Source organism: Kogia breviceps, chromosome 4 (genome assembly GCF_026419965.1).
Source record: "Kogia breviceps isolate mKogBre1 chromosome 4, mKogBre1 haplotype 1, whole genome shotgun sequence".
In the NCBI taxonomy this organism is placed as follows: domain Eukaryota; kingdom Metazoa; phylum Chordata; class Mammalia; order Artiodactyla; family Physeteridae; genus Kogia; species Kogia breviceps.
In genome coordinates, this window is record NC_081313.1 from 110,538,609 (window position 1) to 110,556,672 (window position 18,064).

The following is an 18,064-nucleotide window of genomic DNA, read 5'->3' on the forward strand; positions in this document are numbered from 1 at the left end:
TTTAGTAAAAGGCAAGCAACATCACTCTAATTTTCTGTAAAAAATTACCTCTCTTCCTCCTACCATTTTTTCCCCTTTGTGAATGGTACCTTTTATAGCATATCAACACACAAAGGTATTTACATCACTTTTACTTAAGTTAGCTTTTTAAATGACTGTTTCCTTTTCTGATACACTGAATTTATCAAAAGGCACCAAGATTAGAGTCCTATGTAGTTTCAGAATTTTGTTCCTTTTTAAGTTCCTCTAGAATAATTTTTGTCATAAAAGGGTAACTCTAAGAACCAGAAGAAAATGAATGATACAACACAGTAACTTGAAACTTGTACCATCCAAAAGGTATAAATTTATTAATAGATTCCTTGAACTTTTCACTTAGGACAAGAAGCAGAACAACTTTCTGAACACAAACATAAAAATAGAGCACATTTATTAACAGTAGGAAAACTCTAAGCTTATAGAGGTATTAAATCTTACATAATAACATACAGCCAAAAGCATTAGAAATTCACTGCCAGATAGATATTCTGATGCATTATCCTGAAAACATGTCTGATACATAGCACTAACATATAACAAAGTATGGCATTTATTTCACAGGGAGAAAAGATAGGTTTTATCACAAAAAGATTTACTAGATTTCAGCTTTGATTAATTTTAGAGATATATTTTAAAGATTAAAAAAAACAAGATTCACCCCTAAAATAAAAGTCTTTATATATATAATCCATTATTAATACTCTTTATGCTCTTACAATGCAAAACATTTAGAAACTTCTGAACTCTAAAAATTTTGATCAGTTAACCTATTTGGTCTTAACACATTCTAAATTCCCTTCTGAGAATCGCATTAATGTTTTTAGTACATCAGTCCAACATGGATGGAACAATTCTATTTCTTTTTCTTCTTCTTTGGTGGTTCATCCTCAGAGCTACTATTTGTGCTGCTGCTGCTGCTACTGGAAGAGCTGGAATCTGAGTCTGAATCGGAGGATGAGGAAGAGCTTGTGGAGGAGGCTGAAGATGATGAACTGGAGGAGCTTTCATCAGAGTCACTGTCCTCTGAGGAGGATGAGGTAGAGGTCTCTTCACTCTCTGATGAAGAATCACTGGCTGAACTGTCACTGCTATTGCTACTGGAACTGGTTACACTCTTAGACCTATTAGACAATTATATGCATGAGAAGCTGACATTTAATAGAATGTTTAAAAGCAATTTCACTTGAGTATTATGTATATATATACTGAAGATTTGCTAGCATGTTATCTCTAGATTTGATGTTTTGAGGATTGCCTAACTGTAATAACCCCACCGTGCCCACCCTCTCCCCCCAACCACAAGGTCTTTTACTACAGCAATTTAACTCTCTTGGATGGAGTCTGAGATAAGTATACCTACTATACTATGCTCCAGAGTGAATGATGTTAGAATAAAGTTGCAGTTTAACAACTGGGTTTATTTAAACATCATGTAGAGTGGTAAATGCTTCATAACCTTAACTACTTTATACCAGATACAGCTGGTCAATAATTTCTTTCCACTCTAATAACATTTCCTAATCTAAGACAAGAGAAATTACTTACTACTTCCAGGTATAAGGACTCTAGAAAGTTGGAGAAAAAGGATAAATGAAGGAAGAAACTCCAGATAGGTAAACAGAGGAACATATCAGAAAACAGGATGATATTTAATCATGAATTGCAAACAAAAGACTTCAGATCCAAATCTTTTAACTATTATTTTAAAATCATACACCCCATCCCTCCAACTTGTATTATATATTATCTATATAATACTAAAGCCACACATACCTTTTTTTCTTGGTCTTTCTTTCTACATTAGTTTCTCCAATGCTGATAAATGTGAAGGAGAAAAAGCTCCTGTTAATACAGTGTTTATAAACACCTCAGACAAACGCTTCTGCTATCCCCAAAACTTTTTTCATTGGAGAAACACTTTGTCTTTTGTAACATGTACTGAGAGTCCAGTGTTTATTGCTATAATCAAGAGGAAAGTTTCCTGTTGCAGGTGTATATGGTACATGCAGTCAACTTAACCAGCACTTAAGTAAGACAAATGTTATCAACTGTACTTTATTATTATTATTTTTTGCAGTACGTGGGCCTCTCACTGTTGTGGCTTCTCCCGTTGCAGAGCACAGGCTCTGGACGTGCAGGCTCATCGGCCATGCCTCACGGGCCCAGCCACTCTGCGGCATATGGGATCTTCCCAGACCGGGGCATGAACCCGTGTCCCCTGCATTGGCAGGTGGACTCTCAACCACTGTGCCACCAGGGAAGCCCTCAACTGTACTTTAGAAGCCAGGTAAGTTAGTAGTTAAGATGACCAAATGCACCAATTTGATTGTTTTTTAGTTTTTTCCCAACTCATCTATTTTATTTATTCATTCTTGGTTGCACTGGGTCTCCGTTGCTGTGCACAGGTCCTCTCCAGTTGCAGCGAGCAGGGGCCACTCTTCTTTGCGGTGTGCGGGCCCCTCACCATGGTGGCCTCTCCTGTTGCGGAGCACGGGCTCTAGGTGCATGGGCCCCAGCAGCCATAGCACTCAGGCCCAGTAGTTGTGGCTCACGGGCTCCAGAGCGCGGGCTTAGCAGCTGTGGCGCACAGGCCCAGCTGCTCCGCGACATGTGGGATACTCCCAGACCAGGGCTCGAACCCGTGCCCCCTGCATTGGCAGGTGGACTTCCAACCACTGTGCCACCAGGGAAGCCCCTCTTTTTTAGTTTTGAACTTAGGTTGACATGGCTAAATCGACTATTTCGTGAACAACAAAACAAAGCAAGTAATAGCACAACAGCTGTAATTTATAATTTGGGTTTCTAGAATGGTATTATAAATGGCCATTTCATATAAAAAGAAAAGCAACCTTTAATTTAAAAAACAATTTCTTAATTGATTCACTTTGCTGTACACCTGAAATGAACACATTGTAAATCAAATATACTCCAATAAAAATAAAAAATAAAACAAAAAAAATAAAAAACTATTTCTTGTGACTTCCTTGGCAGTCTAGTAGTTAAGACTCTGCGCTTCCACTGCAGGGAACCCGGGTTCCATCCCTGGTCTGGGAACTAAGATCCTGCATGCCGCGAGGAATGGACAAAAAAATTTAAAAACTAAAAACAAACAAAATATTCTTTTTCTGCATGTCCCCCAAACGTTCAGCTATTTACTGCTTAAGAACCAGAGACTTAATACTTCAAGATTGTGTTCCCTCACATTATTTATAAAGAACAAAGTCTGGAGATTTCTGAGTGAAATACACAAATGGCTTGCTGCTATACAGCTGCCAAACAACATGCATACTAAATCAGGCTTTCAAATTACAGATTTACTTCTATTACTATATACTGTCCTGTAAATTTAAAATTTTTATATTCTGAACTTCTTTATATTTCCTAGATAACATTATATCCTTATTTCCTGGGTCCTCAAATATAAATATGTATTTATGTAAAGCTGTTTTACATGATGGAATTACTGGAGAATTGTAATTTTTGTAGTAAAATAAGTGGTAGAAGTACATTTGTTAAGTCACACCACAAGAATGCAGGATCACTGAAATTCACACACTTCCATAATTTTATTATTGAACCAAAAAATCAGCAGTCTTTACGTAACAGAGCCAAAACTAAAATTCTTGTAGTTCTATGTATTTTTAAGACCAAGATACTTGTGTAATACAACTAGAAAAACAAAAGTAAATGTTGAAATAAAATTATTCATAACTCTTATATTTTATTCTTTAGGACAGAGGTCTTCAAACATTTTTTGCTTACATTCCTAATAAAAGAAGTTTGAAAAATTATGTTTTTCCCCTCAAAGGGTATAAAGTCTGGCATATTATATATTAAATATTGATATTTTAAAAAGAAAATCGTTACATCATTTTGGTAATTGTAAATACCACAAAATTTGATATGGATCATAATTAATTTAAAAAATATAAATGAACAAGCTTATCTTTAACAACTGGTACTTTTACACTGTCCCTTTTCCTCTTTGAACTTGAATTTTTATTCTCCTTTCCCCACAGAATGTATCCTAATATATTTTCATGCCTGAAAATTTTAGTGATCACTTACATTTCTCTGCAATAAAAATATAGACATAACTTGATATTGTATCTTTTAATTACTTGTGATCATAAGGTTTTAAAAGTGTTTAAAAATTCTGAGTTGAATTACCATTATCATTACTACTATACAAATTGATTAAAACAATGTAAAATATATTATAAATTTTAGTAACTATTATACATAAAAAAATTTCACTGGAATTCTACCTCTTAATGACATGGATTTTTTTTTCTAGTTTATGTATTCATGGATCTTATTGCTTGACTATGACAGGGTTCAGTATCAATTTAATTCCTATATTTAACTTTTACAGATTTAACCCTGAGAAAGCTTGTTAACCTGGGGAATTGAAAGAGTTTTGCTGTAGCAATGTCACTCAGTTCTCTGAATTCCTCCCATGTTATATTCCACAAGTCACTTAACGATGTATCATTAAAATATACTTTTAGAGCTTCCCTGGTGGCGCAGTGGTTGAGAGTCCGCCTGCCGATGCAGGTGAAGTTAGGCCCATGAGCCATGGCCGCTGAGCTTGCGCGTCCGGAGCCTGTGCTCCGCAACGGGAGAGGCCCGCGTACTGGAAAAAAAAAAAAAAAAAAAAAAAAAAAATATATATATATATATATATATATATATACTTTTACATTGACAACTCAATTAGATCCTCCTTCAATTTTGCTGGGAAAAAAAATTACAAAAGAACTTGCTCCCAATAATTTGGGCCTTTTAACTTTCTTACAAACACCAGTATTTTGAAAAGTCTCTAGGATTTTATACATGAGCACAATATACCAAGGTAAGATTAGAGATAGGCGAGAGGTATGCCTTTCTTTTGTGAAATTAGAGAAGGGTAGGCAAGGTCTCATACAGATTTATTTTTGGAAGAAACACATATGAATATTGATAATCTAGAAACTGATTACCTTTCTATTCCTGTATAACCCTTGAAGAGCCTTCCTGTCCACAAACTAGAAGACTGCTGCCTGGAAAATCCAGATGTTTAAGACACTATTATATTGCTAACGGTCCTCATGAAGGTGCTACTTCTAATATGCAGCACTAAGGAGACCTGACACCTTCCTGTTTCAGTTTCTCTGAAACACATAAGCTTACTTATTTCATGGGAATTTATTTATTTATTTTTTATTTAAAAATTTATTTATTTTTGCTGTGTTGGGTCTTCGTTTCTGTGCGAGGGCTTTCTCTAGTTGTGGCAAGTGGGGACCACTCTTCATTGTGGTGCACGGGCCTCTCACTGTCGTGGCCTCTCTTGTTGTGGAGCACAGGCTCCAGACGCGCAGGCTCAGTAGTTGTGGCTCACGGGCCTAGTTGCTCCGCAGCATGTGGGATCTTCCCAGACCAGGGCTCTAACCTGTGTCCCCTGCATTAGCAGGCAGATTCTCAACCACTGCGCCACCAGGGAAGCCCTCATGGGAATTTAAAAAGCTTTATTCAAAGGGCATAAAAGGATAAATAACAATTTTTCCCTTCTACCCAGTTCTCCTTCTAGAAAAGAACCACTATTATCAACCATTTATATTCCCCCCCCCAAAAAGCTCCATTATTCCTTTTTTCTTCCTTTTTAACATAAATGATAGTACATTATATATACTGTTCTCTACCTTGTTTATATACTTAGTATCTTGGGTACTTACTTTGGATATCTTTCCATATCAGTTCATATAATCTACCTCATAGTATTCTGCTGTCATTTCATTGGCAGTTGAGACAAGAAAGCAAAGTGATTAAGAGCATGGACTCTGGAGACTGGCTAGTTGGTTTAACACTTAACTTTTCCACTTACTTGCTGTGTGACACTGAGCAAGTTATTGAATCTCTCCATGCCTCAGCTTCTTCATATGTAAAATGGGAATTATAATAGTACTTACCTTAACGGTATAGATGTGATGCTGAAATAAGCTAATAATTGTAAAGACCTTAGTCCGGTGCCTGGCACATAGTAACACTCATTAAACATTAGCTAATATTACAATATAATCTAAATCTGGATAACCACCATAAGATACTTAGTCCCTTAATAAATTTTATAAATACAAATAAATATTCCTTTGGATACCATATGTAACCTTACCTTTGTTGTAATAATAATCTGTTTTCTTTTTCTTTTAAAGCTTTCTTTAGTTCTGCTGTTCTTGAAGGCCTATGTAGGTACTTTCTTTTTCCTGTGCATTCATAAGTCCAATGCCCAAATTCCAAGCATTTCTGACATCTTACATGTTGTTTATTTGCTTCACTACAGAGTAAAAAATAGAATACAGGCCTTAAATTTTTGACCTGACATTTTCTGTCGTGAGAAGCATAAACAATATAAGCATAAAATGATGCTTATGTAAAGGTACAATTCAAAAATAAGCATCATTTTACACTTTAAATTATTTGTTAGATTTAATCACAAAGCAGTATAGTAAGTGGTTAAGAGCATGGACCTGGGAGTTAGACAGAACTGAGTTCAAATCTTCTGTCCTCAATTCCATTCCAGCAATGGCAGACTAGGTAACTCAGACCAACTCTTCAGCTCAGAACTAGAAAAGACAGTCAAAACATTTTTAACAATGTGCTCGAGGTATCAGAGAACTAACAAGAGATTAAAGAATAACCAAGCCAAGATATGGAAGAAGCTGGAAACCCAGAGTGGTCAGCCCTACATTTAAGTCAACTCTTGTGCTGGATTTTTTTCCCAACTCAGGAGGGTAAGCAAACATCACTTATAAGGAGCAAGGGAGACAAATTATGCATTCAGAGTTGGGACTCTGAAGGGCTTTACTCTAAGAATAAAGCAACTGCTTATCAAGTGCAGCCCAGCTTCTAGTCACCTAGGATACTAAGAAAAATCTCAGTCCCTGAAATTGAATTAAGGTGTGGCAAGTGAAGAAAAATAGATAAAGGAATTGGAAAGGAAGAAATAAAATTGTCATTCCTTACTGATGATGTATCATGTAAATGGCAAATCCAACAGACTCTACAGATAAAAAAAAATTGTTTTTGGCCTTGCCGTGCGGCATGCGGGATCTTACTTCCCCAACCAGGGATCGAACCCTTGCCCCCTGCATTAGGAGCATGGAGTCCTAATTGCTGGATCACCAGGGGAGTCCCAAAACATTTTTTAATAATTAGAATTCATAAGTGAGTTTAGAAAGGTTTTATATTGGGGTCAGTAAACTTTGTCTATAAAGTGTCAGAGAGTCAATATTTTAGGCTTTGCAGACCAAGAGGCAAAATTTAAGATATTACAAAGGTATTTATATCACAAGAGAGAAAACAAATTTTTTTTTTTTTTTTTTTTTTTTTTTTGTGATACGCGGGCCTCTCACTGTTGTGGCCTCTCCCATTGCAGAGCACAGGCTCCGGACGCGCAGGCTCAGCGGCCATGGCTCACGGGCCCAGCCGCTCCGCGGCATGCGGGATCCTCCCAGACCGGGGCACGAACCCGTGTCCCCTGCATCAGCAGGCGGACTCTCAACCACTGCGCCACCAGGGAAGCCCGAGAAAACAAATTTTTACAAATAGTTTGTTAATGAAAATATTTCACATAAAAGAGGTTTATTAATGAGAAGAATGGAATTCTTTTCTATAGGATAACATTTCACTCAATTGAGGTTCAAAATTAGTGTTCTCTATCATAAAATTGATCACATATATACAAACATATGTAAAAAGCATTCTTAGTTTGCAAGCCTACAACGGGCAGCAGGCAGCATTCAGTGGACTATCGTTTGCCAAACTTTCTATTAGATATTAGGTCAACACATAAAAATCAATTGAGTTTCTACTTAACAAAAACAGTTAAAAATAAAATTTTAAAAGGTGGTATTTATAAGATCCTGAAAAATAACAAGCACTTATAAATAAGTGAAAGAAAATATGTGCAAGAATTCTATGCAGAAAACAAACATTACTGAGAGAAATTAAACATCTAAATAAGTAGCTAAATAAAAGGATTACCATGTTCATAGACTGAAAGACTCAATATTGTAAAAACTGTCCATTCTCCCCAAACTGATCTATAGATTCGAAGCAATGCCAATCAGAATCTCAACAGGTGTTTGTTTGGTATGGAACTTAAACTTATTCCCGAAAATGTATATGGACATTCAGAATGTCCAAATACTATCTGCCAAAATACCCTTATAAAGGAACAAGTAGGGAAGACTTGGATTAAAAGAAATTGACTTGTGGTGATCATTTTGTAATGTACGGAAATACTCAATCTCTTTGTTGTACACCCGGAACTAACATAGTGTTGTAGGTAAATGATATTTCAAGAACAAACAAAAAAATCATTAAAAAAAGAGTTCAGATTTGTGGTTAACAGAGGTTGGGGATAGGGGGAGCAGCAACCGGATGAAGGCAGTCAAAGGTACAAACTTCTAGTTATAAGATAAATAAGTACTAGGGATGTAATGTACAACGTGATTAATGAAATTAACAGCTGTATGTTATACATGAAAATTGTTAAGAGAGTAAATCTTAAGAGTTCTCATCACAAGAAAAAAACTTTTTTTCTTCTGTTTCTTTAATTTTGTATCTATGTGAGATGATGGATGTTCACTAAACTTACTGTTAACAGTGACTTCATGACGTATGTAAATCAAATCATTATGCTTAAACTTATACAGTGCTGTACATCAACAATATCTCAGTAAAACTGAAAGAAAAAAATAAAAGACAGTGACTTATGATACAGCTATAATAACTAAGAATGTGAGATTGGAGCAAATATATACAAATATGCCAGTGGAACAGAACAGAATGTCCAGAAATAGACTAATGTATACATGAACAATTTATGACAACCATGGCATTAAAGAGCAGTGGGGGGAAAGGTTAGATTATAAATGATGTAGGGACAACTGGTTATGCATATGGTAAAAATAAGACTTAACCATAAGCCAACAATGATTACAGACTTGGCCAAACAATAAGGTTTGAAAGACAGTATAAAAAAAGTGACATATTTGAGTTAGGAATTCTTAAGAAACAAAAACAAAGCACTAAGACTTCCCTGGTGGTGCAGTGGTTAAGAATCCGCCTGCCAATGCAGGGGACATGGGTTCGAGCTCTGGTCTGGGAAGATCCCACATGCTGCAAAGCAACTAAGCCCGTGTGCCACTACTGAGTCTGCACTCTAGAGCCTGCAAGCCACAACTACTGAGCCCACATGCCACAACTACTGAAGCCCGCATGCCTAGAGCCCATGCTCCAAAACAAGAGAAGCCACCGCAATGAGAAGCCCGTGTACCGCAACAGAGTAGCCCCTGCTCACCGCAACTAAAGAAAGCCGGCGTACAGCAACGAAGACCCAACGCAGCCAAAAATAATAAATAAATACATTAATTTTTAAAAGCACTAATCATAAAAGATTGATAAATTAGAATTACTAAAATTGAGAATTTTCAAAAATTAAGAATTTCTGTTCATCAAAATATACTATAAAGAGAGTAAAAAGAGAAGCCAAAGAGTGGGAGAAGATATTTGTAACACATTTTGCCAACAGCTTCATCTTAAGTATACAAAGAACTCTTATGAATCATTAAGGAAATGATGTATAATAGAAAAATAAGATAAAGTGGAAGATGGAAAGGCAATACAAAAATGGAATTGGGAAACAAATTAATAAACACAAGAAAAGGTGCTCATTACTAACCTAAGAAAAAGCAAAAACCACTATAGGTGAAGAAATGCATACTCTACAGTCCAGCAATTCCACTTGCAGGTACTTACACAATAGAAATCTACACAAAACTATACCAGATAACATGTATAAGAATATTGGAATATTGCTTTCCTTTATGTAGCTTTTAAGTTTTGAAATAATCACAACCTTATAGAAAAAACTGTTAAGTACAGTTCAAAGAACTATTTTTCCTAAATCATTTGTGAACTGTTTTTGCTGAGCCATTTGTAAGTTGCCAACCTGCTGCCTCATCAAACCAGAATACTTTACTGCATGTTTTCTACAAACTAGGACATTCTCATATACACAATGTAACCATCAAAATCAGGAAGTTAATGTTGATACCTTCAAGATCCCATTTAAGTTTCATCAAATGTCCCAAAAATGTTCTCTATAGCAAAATCCAGTTCTGCATCAATGTTGCACATGTTGTCTTGTCTCTTTAGTCTCCTTCTGTCTGGAAAAGTTCCTCAGTCCTGTGTCTTGCTTTACATGACCTTGACACTTTTTGGTGATTACAGCCAGTTATTTTGTAGAATGTGCTTCAATTTGAGTTGGAGGATTTGAAATGAACTCATTTCTCTTTCTATTTAGACTGTGCCACCCCATACCAAATTATACCTCCCCTCCCCCATGGAGACATTCTCCCCACTAGGGTGACAACTTGTGCTAAATGGCTCTCCCTGTGTGGAAACCCCCCTCACTCTGCTTGGGATCTGGTGCCCTTCATTGGACCTTCCCTCAACTGGATGGCCTCTGCACCCTGCTGGCACTGCAAGCCAGTTCACGTCCCTATTATGTGGATGCCCTAGTTACTCCCCTTCAGCTCTAATACTCCAGTGCCAGGTCACTCCTCTGCATGGATCCATACCACCTCATGGCTTTAGGACTGACTTGTTCAAGTAGGGAAGAGGAAGAGGAAGAACTATAACAATATTCTTAACAACAAGATTTGTAAAATCCTCAAAATTGGAAATAATATCAAAGAATGGATGATCTGTGGTATAGAATACACTGGAATACTTCACAGTAATAAAAATGGACAAATTCCAGCTTAATTTAACTCAGATGGAGCTTAGATATAAGAAGCTAAACTCAAAAGAATCTAAATTGTCTGATTCTGTGTAAAGGTTAAAGACAGGCAAAATTAAACTCTAGTGAATAGTTAGATGGTAAAAGCACAGAACAGAAGCAAGTAAGTAATTACCATAAATGTTAGGATAGTGGTTACTTTAGGGAGGGAGGAGGTTGTGACTGGGAAAGCGCCTTGGTGACATCTAGTATATTGGCAATTTTTTATTAAATACTTGATCTGGGTAGTGGTTACATGGGATGTTCTCTTTATAATTACCTATTAAGGACATATTTATGTTGTCTGAACTTCTTTGTAGATGTGTAAAAATTTTTAAAAATCTTGGCTCTTTCACTGCATAGCTTTAGGCTCATTAAAGCCAGTTTTTGAACTTCAGTTTCTATTCTAAAAAATGGGATAATATCTACTTCACTAGGTTATTGTGAGAATTAGATTAAGACCATAACCGTGGTTTATACTTACTGTGTGCCAGAAATTTAGCTAAGTACTATTTATACAGAAATACATCTAATCCCCACGACAACCCAGTGAGTTTGAGAACAATATCCCCATTCTACAGACTGGAATGTTTGTATAGAAAGCAGTAAGGAATCTGGCATAAAGTAATACACAAATAAATGGAAGTTGTGAATATCAATCCACACATTAGGCTAATCAATTATCTGGACTAACAATACATGGCAATTTACATTTTCTCAAAACATGGTTGCATGATGGGATGCTGGATTCTTAATTTCGACCTAGAGCAGTCACCTTTATATCCCTGGAGAACACATAACTGGTGTTCAGTAAATGTTTGTAAAATGAATGACTGTTTAAATAGGCAAGGGTTTAAGAGGACATATATTGTTTATAGTATGCTTTCCATTAATGAATTCCCACATCATCAGCCAGCTTCTATAATTTTGACAGTAATTTATTTTTAGCATTTGTTCAAAAATTAAGCCAATCCTAATGTGAAGAACTAATGTTTCAAGCAAGGAAATACTACTCAGTAGTAGTTGTTTTTTTTAAAATAAATTTATTTATTTTTGACTGCGTTGGGTCTTCGTTGCTGAGCAGGGACTACTCTTTGTTGTGGTGCGCAGGCTTCTCATTGAGGTGGCTTCTCTTGTTGCAAAGCACGGGCTCTAGGTGCACAGGCTTCAGTAGTTGTGGCACGTGAGCTCAAGTAGTTGTGGCTCGCTGGCTCTAGAGCGCAGGTTCAGTAGTTGTGGCGCACAGGCTTAGTTGCTCCGCGGCATGTGGGATCTTCCCGGACCAGGGATTGAAACCGTGTCCCCTGCATTGGCAGGTGGATTCTTAACCACTGCGCCACCAGGGAAGTCCTGAGTGGTAGTATTGAAAGATAATAAAGAAGAGTCAGCTTTTTGCCTAGTAATAGTTCATAAATTTCAGTAAGCAACTGCCAGAACCATGACTATAACTTCAGAGCTTATCTGAATGTGTAATGTAGCAAATTTTTAAGGCTATCAATAATAAAACACTCTATGGACTTAATATTAAGTTGTCCACTTTTCAGACAAAAAGAACCACTAACACATTTAATATATACATAATTGTGATATGCATTCCAGAAATAATAAATTCAAAAACATTAAAGGATAATTAGTAAAAAATGTAAAATCATGACTCTCGGGGCTTCCCTGGTGGCGCAGTGGTTGAGAATCTGCCTGCCAATGCAGGGGACACGGGTTTGAGCCCTGGTCTGGGAAGATCCCACATGCCGCGGAGCAACTAAGCCCGTGGGCCACAACTACCGAGCCTGCGCTCTAGAGCCCGTGAGCCTCAACTACTGAAGCCCACACGCTTAGAGCCCGTGCTCCACAACAAGAGAAGCCACCGCAATGAGAAGTCCGCGCACCGCAACGAAGAGTAGCCCCCGCTCGCCGCAACTAGAGAAAGCCTGCGCGCAGCAACAAAGACCCAACTCAGCCAAAAATAAATTAAAAAACCAAACAAAAAAACAAAAGACAGTGAGGCACAGGCCCTCACAGAATCACTAGCCAGGATAGGGAATTAGACAAATCAGCCAGTAATCTATTTTTTAAATCCATTTCAAAGCCTTTCACAATATTTCCTAACAATGAAAATATGGAGGAAGGTGGAAGCCTCTAAGAATTAAGGAAATAAAGTCTTCTCCAACTCATAGTTTGTTTTCCCAATATTAAGAAATTTATAACCTGGGATCCCAGCCATTAAAAATATTATCTACCAGCACTGTGGAGTTTGCTTTTTGTTGTTATAAACAAAACATTCACCAATATCTAAAGCCCACCTATGATGTTCTAAACATTAACACCCCTAAAAATACTTAAATCTTCCAGATAGAATACTGAATGAGACACACCTATCATTTCAAAATAAACAAGATCAGCATTTACTTCTTTTCAAATGAATACCCTATTTAATAATATTCCATTTCTATACTCTAAGCTAAGGCTTAAGGAAGTGTTCTAATGGTACAGCCTTTTTGGGTGAAACCACCTTCTTTGATACCATTTCTGTCAGACAGGCAAAGCTGTTTTTTTAAGCCGATTGTTGGCAAAGATGGAGAATGGGCACTCTAAATATAGTAAGATACACATTCTTAATTGCTGGTAAGAATGTAAGTTGCAGATACTTTCTGAAGGGCTATTTGGTAATATGCAACAAAAATCTTAAAAAGGTACATACCAAATAAACAAAAAATATAATATAAATGATGATTATCTATCTAGAAAATCCCTAAGAATCCAAAATGGAGCTACTAGGACTAATAAATGAGTTTAATAAGGTCACAGGATACAAGGTCAATATACAAAAGTCAATATACTAGCAACAAACAATTGGAAATTGAAATTTTAAAAAATACTATTACAATACTTACTTTTACCCTTGTTAAATTTCTTCTTGTTAGACTCAACATAGAGTTTCAGCCTGTCAAGACCTTTCTGGATTGGGATTTCGTCATCCATTGTATTAGTTATCCCTCTCAGCTTTGTGTTAACTGCAGGTTTGATAATCACGCACATGTGTCCTCATCCAAGTCATTTATAAAAATGTTGACAAGACCAAACTGAGGACCAAACTCTGCAGGCCACCACGGGATACCTCTATATATTTACTTAAACCCATTAAACAATACTCTTTGTCCATGATGTTCAACTGAGGTACCTTATTGTTCTGTTTTCACAAGGATATTGAGAGAGACTTTTCAAGATGCCTTTTTGAAATCCAAATACCTAAAAGGCAAAAAGGGTATCAATCTGTAATGACTTGATACCTGATGATCTTGGCTTTTCTTTCTGAATGTATTTAATAAATCCATCCAGAATTTTGGCTGGAATGGATATCAAGTTCACTGGTCTGGTTTGTGGAATCTACTCTTCTCACTCTGAAAATCAAAACAGCATCTGCCTACTTCCAGTCCTTCAGCACCACTCCTGTTTGCCAAAGGTTCTCAGATTACCAGCCGTCTCACCTGGAAAATCTCTGTTATGTTGGGGAGCAATCATCTGGGTCAAGTGCCTTAAACACATTCAGAGTGGATTAGGGCTCTATAACTCACTCCTCAAGTATCTTGGGCTTCAGTTCCAGTCTTCTCATTCTGCATATAATTATATGTGAGTGAAATCTGATTCAAAGTTAAGTCCCTGAAAGATCTGCTGAATGAAAAGTTCAAATTTCCCCCCTTTCCTTCTTTAGTCCAAAGACTTTTAAAAACAATGTCAATAGTACTTTCTCACTTCTCATAACCTGTAGTTTAAGATTTGTTCTTATGGAAGTGCTATATTCTCTTTATAAACAAAATTAAATCTTTTTGATGAATATAAGATGAAAAGTAAAGGCTCCTCTTCTGCTTTCCCCCCCAAAATATTCCCCAAATTCTCCTGGACTCCCCTTGCCTCTAAAGGCCCTCCCTCTCCAACTCCCCGGGAATTGTCCCAACAGTCTGCAAACCATGACAGGTTTCATTATACACCATGTTTTCTTTCCAGTAAGACTAGACGCTCCTAAAGCTAAGATTGTCTTTTACTTCTGTGTAGCTCATGTACCAAATACAAGCATACTGCAGAAATGGAACATTTGTTTAACTGTGTGATACTCCAAAACTTATGTTAAAAGCACTAGAAGTCTTACTTTCACTTCATATTTAAGTGGACATTGGTTGGTTTTGTCAATCTAGCAATCATTACCTCCTCTGACCTACCCACCCATTCGTTTATTTTTATTTTATTTTATTTTATTTTCCACCCATTGGTTTATAAGGATCCATTCAATTATGCTGGGAAGAGAATGAGATCCAAGTCAATCAAAGCTTCATAATCCTATAGACATGGTTCAGGGTAGGGTATGTAACCCAATCTAAACAATGAGATGCTATCAACTTGAAGCTGAGAGGATATAAAGGACCTTAGATACTGCAGCCATCTTAGGCCCAAAGGAGTGATCTAACCAAGTATGAAACCAACACCCAAAAGGGCAAACCTCAGAGCGATTAGACCCTGGTGACATCATTTACTGCACATCTATTAAGTATTACTGTTACTCCATTCTTGATCTCAGAACCATATGACTTCAAAGGCTTCTTCCTCCACCAAGCATACTACTACTTCATTCTGATTCCTTAAGTCTTTATCCTTATGTTCAAGGAAACTCATCAGGCATGAGAGGTAGTCTGATGAAAGGGAGAAGAGAAGGATCAGGGCTCTTAGAATAAAAAATATAAATATAAAAAGAAATACAGGGGCTTCCCTGGTGGAGCAGTGGTTAAGAATCCGCCTGCCAATGCAGGGGACACAGTTTGAGCCCTGGGTCCGGGAAGATCCCTCATGCCATGGAGCAACTAAGCCCGTGCACCAACAACTACTGAGCCTGCGCTCTAGAGCCCGTGAGCCACAACTACTGGGCCCGCGTGCCACAACTACTGAAGCCCTCGCACCTATAGCCTGTGCTCTCCAACAAGACATGCCACCGCAATGAGAAGCCTGTGCACCGCAAGGAAGAGTAGCCCCCACTCGCCGCAACTAGAGAAAGCCCGCGCGCAGCAACGAGGACCCAATGCAGCCAAAAATAAATAAATAAGCAAATAAATAAATAAATAAAGTTATTTAAAAAGAAACATAAATATACACATTAGAGCAGACTGTGAGCAATATATTATTAACGGGCAAATGGTGATGCCGTAAAAAGCTGACAGAGTGAAAATGTGTCAGATGATGTTTGGGTATGCAGAATGGTAGAATAAAAAAAAAGGTTTCACAAGAAAGGGGTATCTGGCACAAACTCCTGCATTATCTGTTCACAACAAACCTCTTGTGCTATTCCTCTCTCGCTCATTATCCACAATGGCCATCTTTCGTTTCTTAAAAACTAAGTTCTTTGCCGTCTCAAAACAATTATGCTAGTCTGGGTGCTCTTTCCCCAAATCCTCTCATGACTAGTTCCTTTCTCACATTTCTGATCTCTGTTCAAACGCCACCTCTTCAGAGATGCCTTTCCAGTCCAACCAACCTAACCTGGACCTTCTTCTCTTTCCATCACCTCTTATTTCCTTCAAAGCTCTTATCATCAACTGTATTTACTTTAAATGTTTAGTTTAGCTACTCTTTCCACCAATAGAATGTAAGCTTCCTGAAAGCAGGGATTCTGTCTTGAACACCTTTTTACTTACACCCAAATACCGGCATAGAGCGATAGGTAATGCATAAATTAATATTTGTTGGAGAATGAATGGCAGAAAGTGAGAAGAGAGCTTGGCAGAAAAGTCAGGCTGTTCCTAGGGAAGGCGATAGGAATGGGGCAGGAAAAGCCAGCTGGGCTAGAGGTTGCACAGGAAGCTGAAGGGTTTACGGCGAGAGTAGGCGGTGTCGGACGAGGGCTACAGGCTTCGCCCGGTTACGCGTGGGGTGGGCGGCCGGGTTGGCAAAGGGGCATAAAACCCTTAGCGACCAACTCCTGGGCGTTCCTTTCGCGTGAACCAAACACGAGACTCTCTTCAGGCACCCCTAGGTTCCGCCCAGCGGTCTTACGCAGCCGTCTTCCACGAAATCGCTAATCCACAGACATCAAACTTACCGCCCCGGCCCGAGCACCTCGCGGGCAGGCGACGTGGGAGAAAAACGGCCAACCTCCGCCGGGCCACGCTGAGGATCCCACACCGACCCCGCAGACCGGCGCCCGCTCACTAGCCGGCTGACGCGCTTCTCCCCGCCCCCAGCCCGCCCCGCGGCCCGACTCTGGCCCTAACTTACGCTTGTCTCCGGGCTATGAGACGATGCATGGGAGTCGCCATCTTAGCGCGGCTGAGGCCTGCCGCGCTGGGTTTTGGGAAACTCCTCGGAGGGGGCGGTGACTTAGAACCCCGGAGGCCGTAGGCGTGGGCGGGACCAGTCGGGCCTGGAGAGCTGAAGGGGCAACTTTTAGGGCAAGTAGTGGTTAGGGCCTGGTCTGTTGTGTTTCCTCTGTGCGTCTGTAGTTTGAGGGAGAGGAATGAGGCAGGTTGACCGGTCTGAATGAGGGATTTTAAGGATGGATCCACGTATATTGCGTGGAGAGGCAGGGAAGAACATTCTCGAATGAGGGATCCATCCATCTTTATATACAAATGAATATATATATAAATGAATAAAACTGCATTGTTCAGGACACTAGAAGTAGTTTGGATAGCAAAATAAAAAGGAATGAGTTCAACAAGATTGGGACCATCAATTGAAAAAGAATGACTTTAGCAAACTATAAAATGCAAATATATGTTGTTTATATTTTTATGTTTTTCATAATGATGTTATAAGGCTATATAGGTAAAGCTGCTTTTTCAACTGGAAAAAGATTATACAAATATTAATTCTTTAAGGATATTTTAGTATTTAGTGTCAGTCGTGGAAATGTATTCTCTTAAATCCAGTCTTTGAAATATAGATAACTTTTTTTAACATCTTTATTGGAGTATAATTGCTTTACAGTGGTGTGTTAGTTTCTGTTTTATAACAAAGTGAATCAGTTATACATATACATATCTCCCCATATCTCTTCCCTCTTGCGTCTCCCTCCCTCCCACCCTCCCTATCCCACCCCTCTAGGTGGTCACAAAGCACTGAGCTGATCTCCCTGTGCCATGCGGCTGCTTCCTACTAGCTATGGGTTTTACATTTGGTGGTGTATATATGGCCATGCCACTCTCTCACTTTGTCCCA

The 18,064-nt window shown here is 38.2% G+C and overlaps 1 protein-coding gene across 2 annotated transcripts; it reads right to left on the minus strand.

Annotated features, from left to right (window-relative positions):
• Nucleotides 1-316: 316 nt before the first annotated feature.
• On the minus strand, nt 317-17,240 carry ZCCHC10 (zinc finger CCHC-type containing 10). 2 transcript variants are annotated; one of them, XM_059059982.2, is made up of 4 exons: nt 17,123-17,240; nt 6,191-6,352; nt 1,813-1,854; nt 317-1,160 (listed from the first exon to the last, which is right to left on the minus strand). In XM_059059982.2, the coding sequence occupies exons 1-4, from the start codon at nt 17,161-17,163 to the stop codon at nt 893-895; spliced, it is 513 nt and encodes a 170-aa protein (XP_058915965.1). In that variant the 5' UTR covers nt 17,164-17,240; the 3' UTR covers nt 317-892. The 2 variants fall into 2 exon arrangements, 1 of the variants encoding a protein (XP_058915965.1); XR_010840226.1 differs by lacking the exons at nt 317-1,160; nt 1,813-1,854; nt 6,191-6,352 and adding an exon at nt 11,888-12,214 and having other exon boundaries at nt 17,123-17,189.
• Between the last annotated feature and the right edge of the window lie 824 nt (nt 17,241-18,064).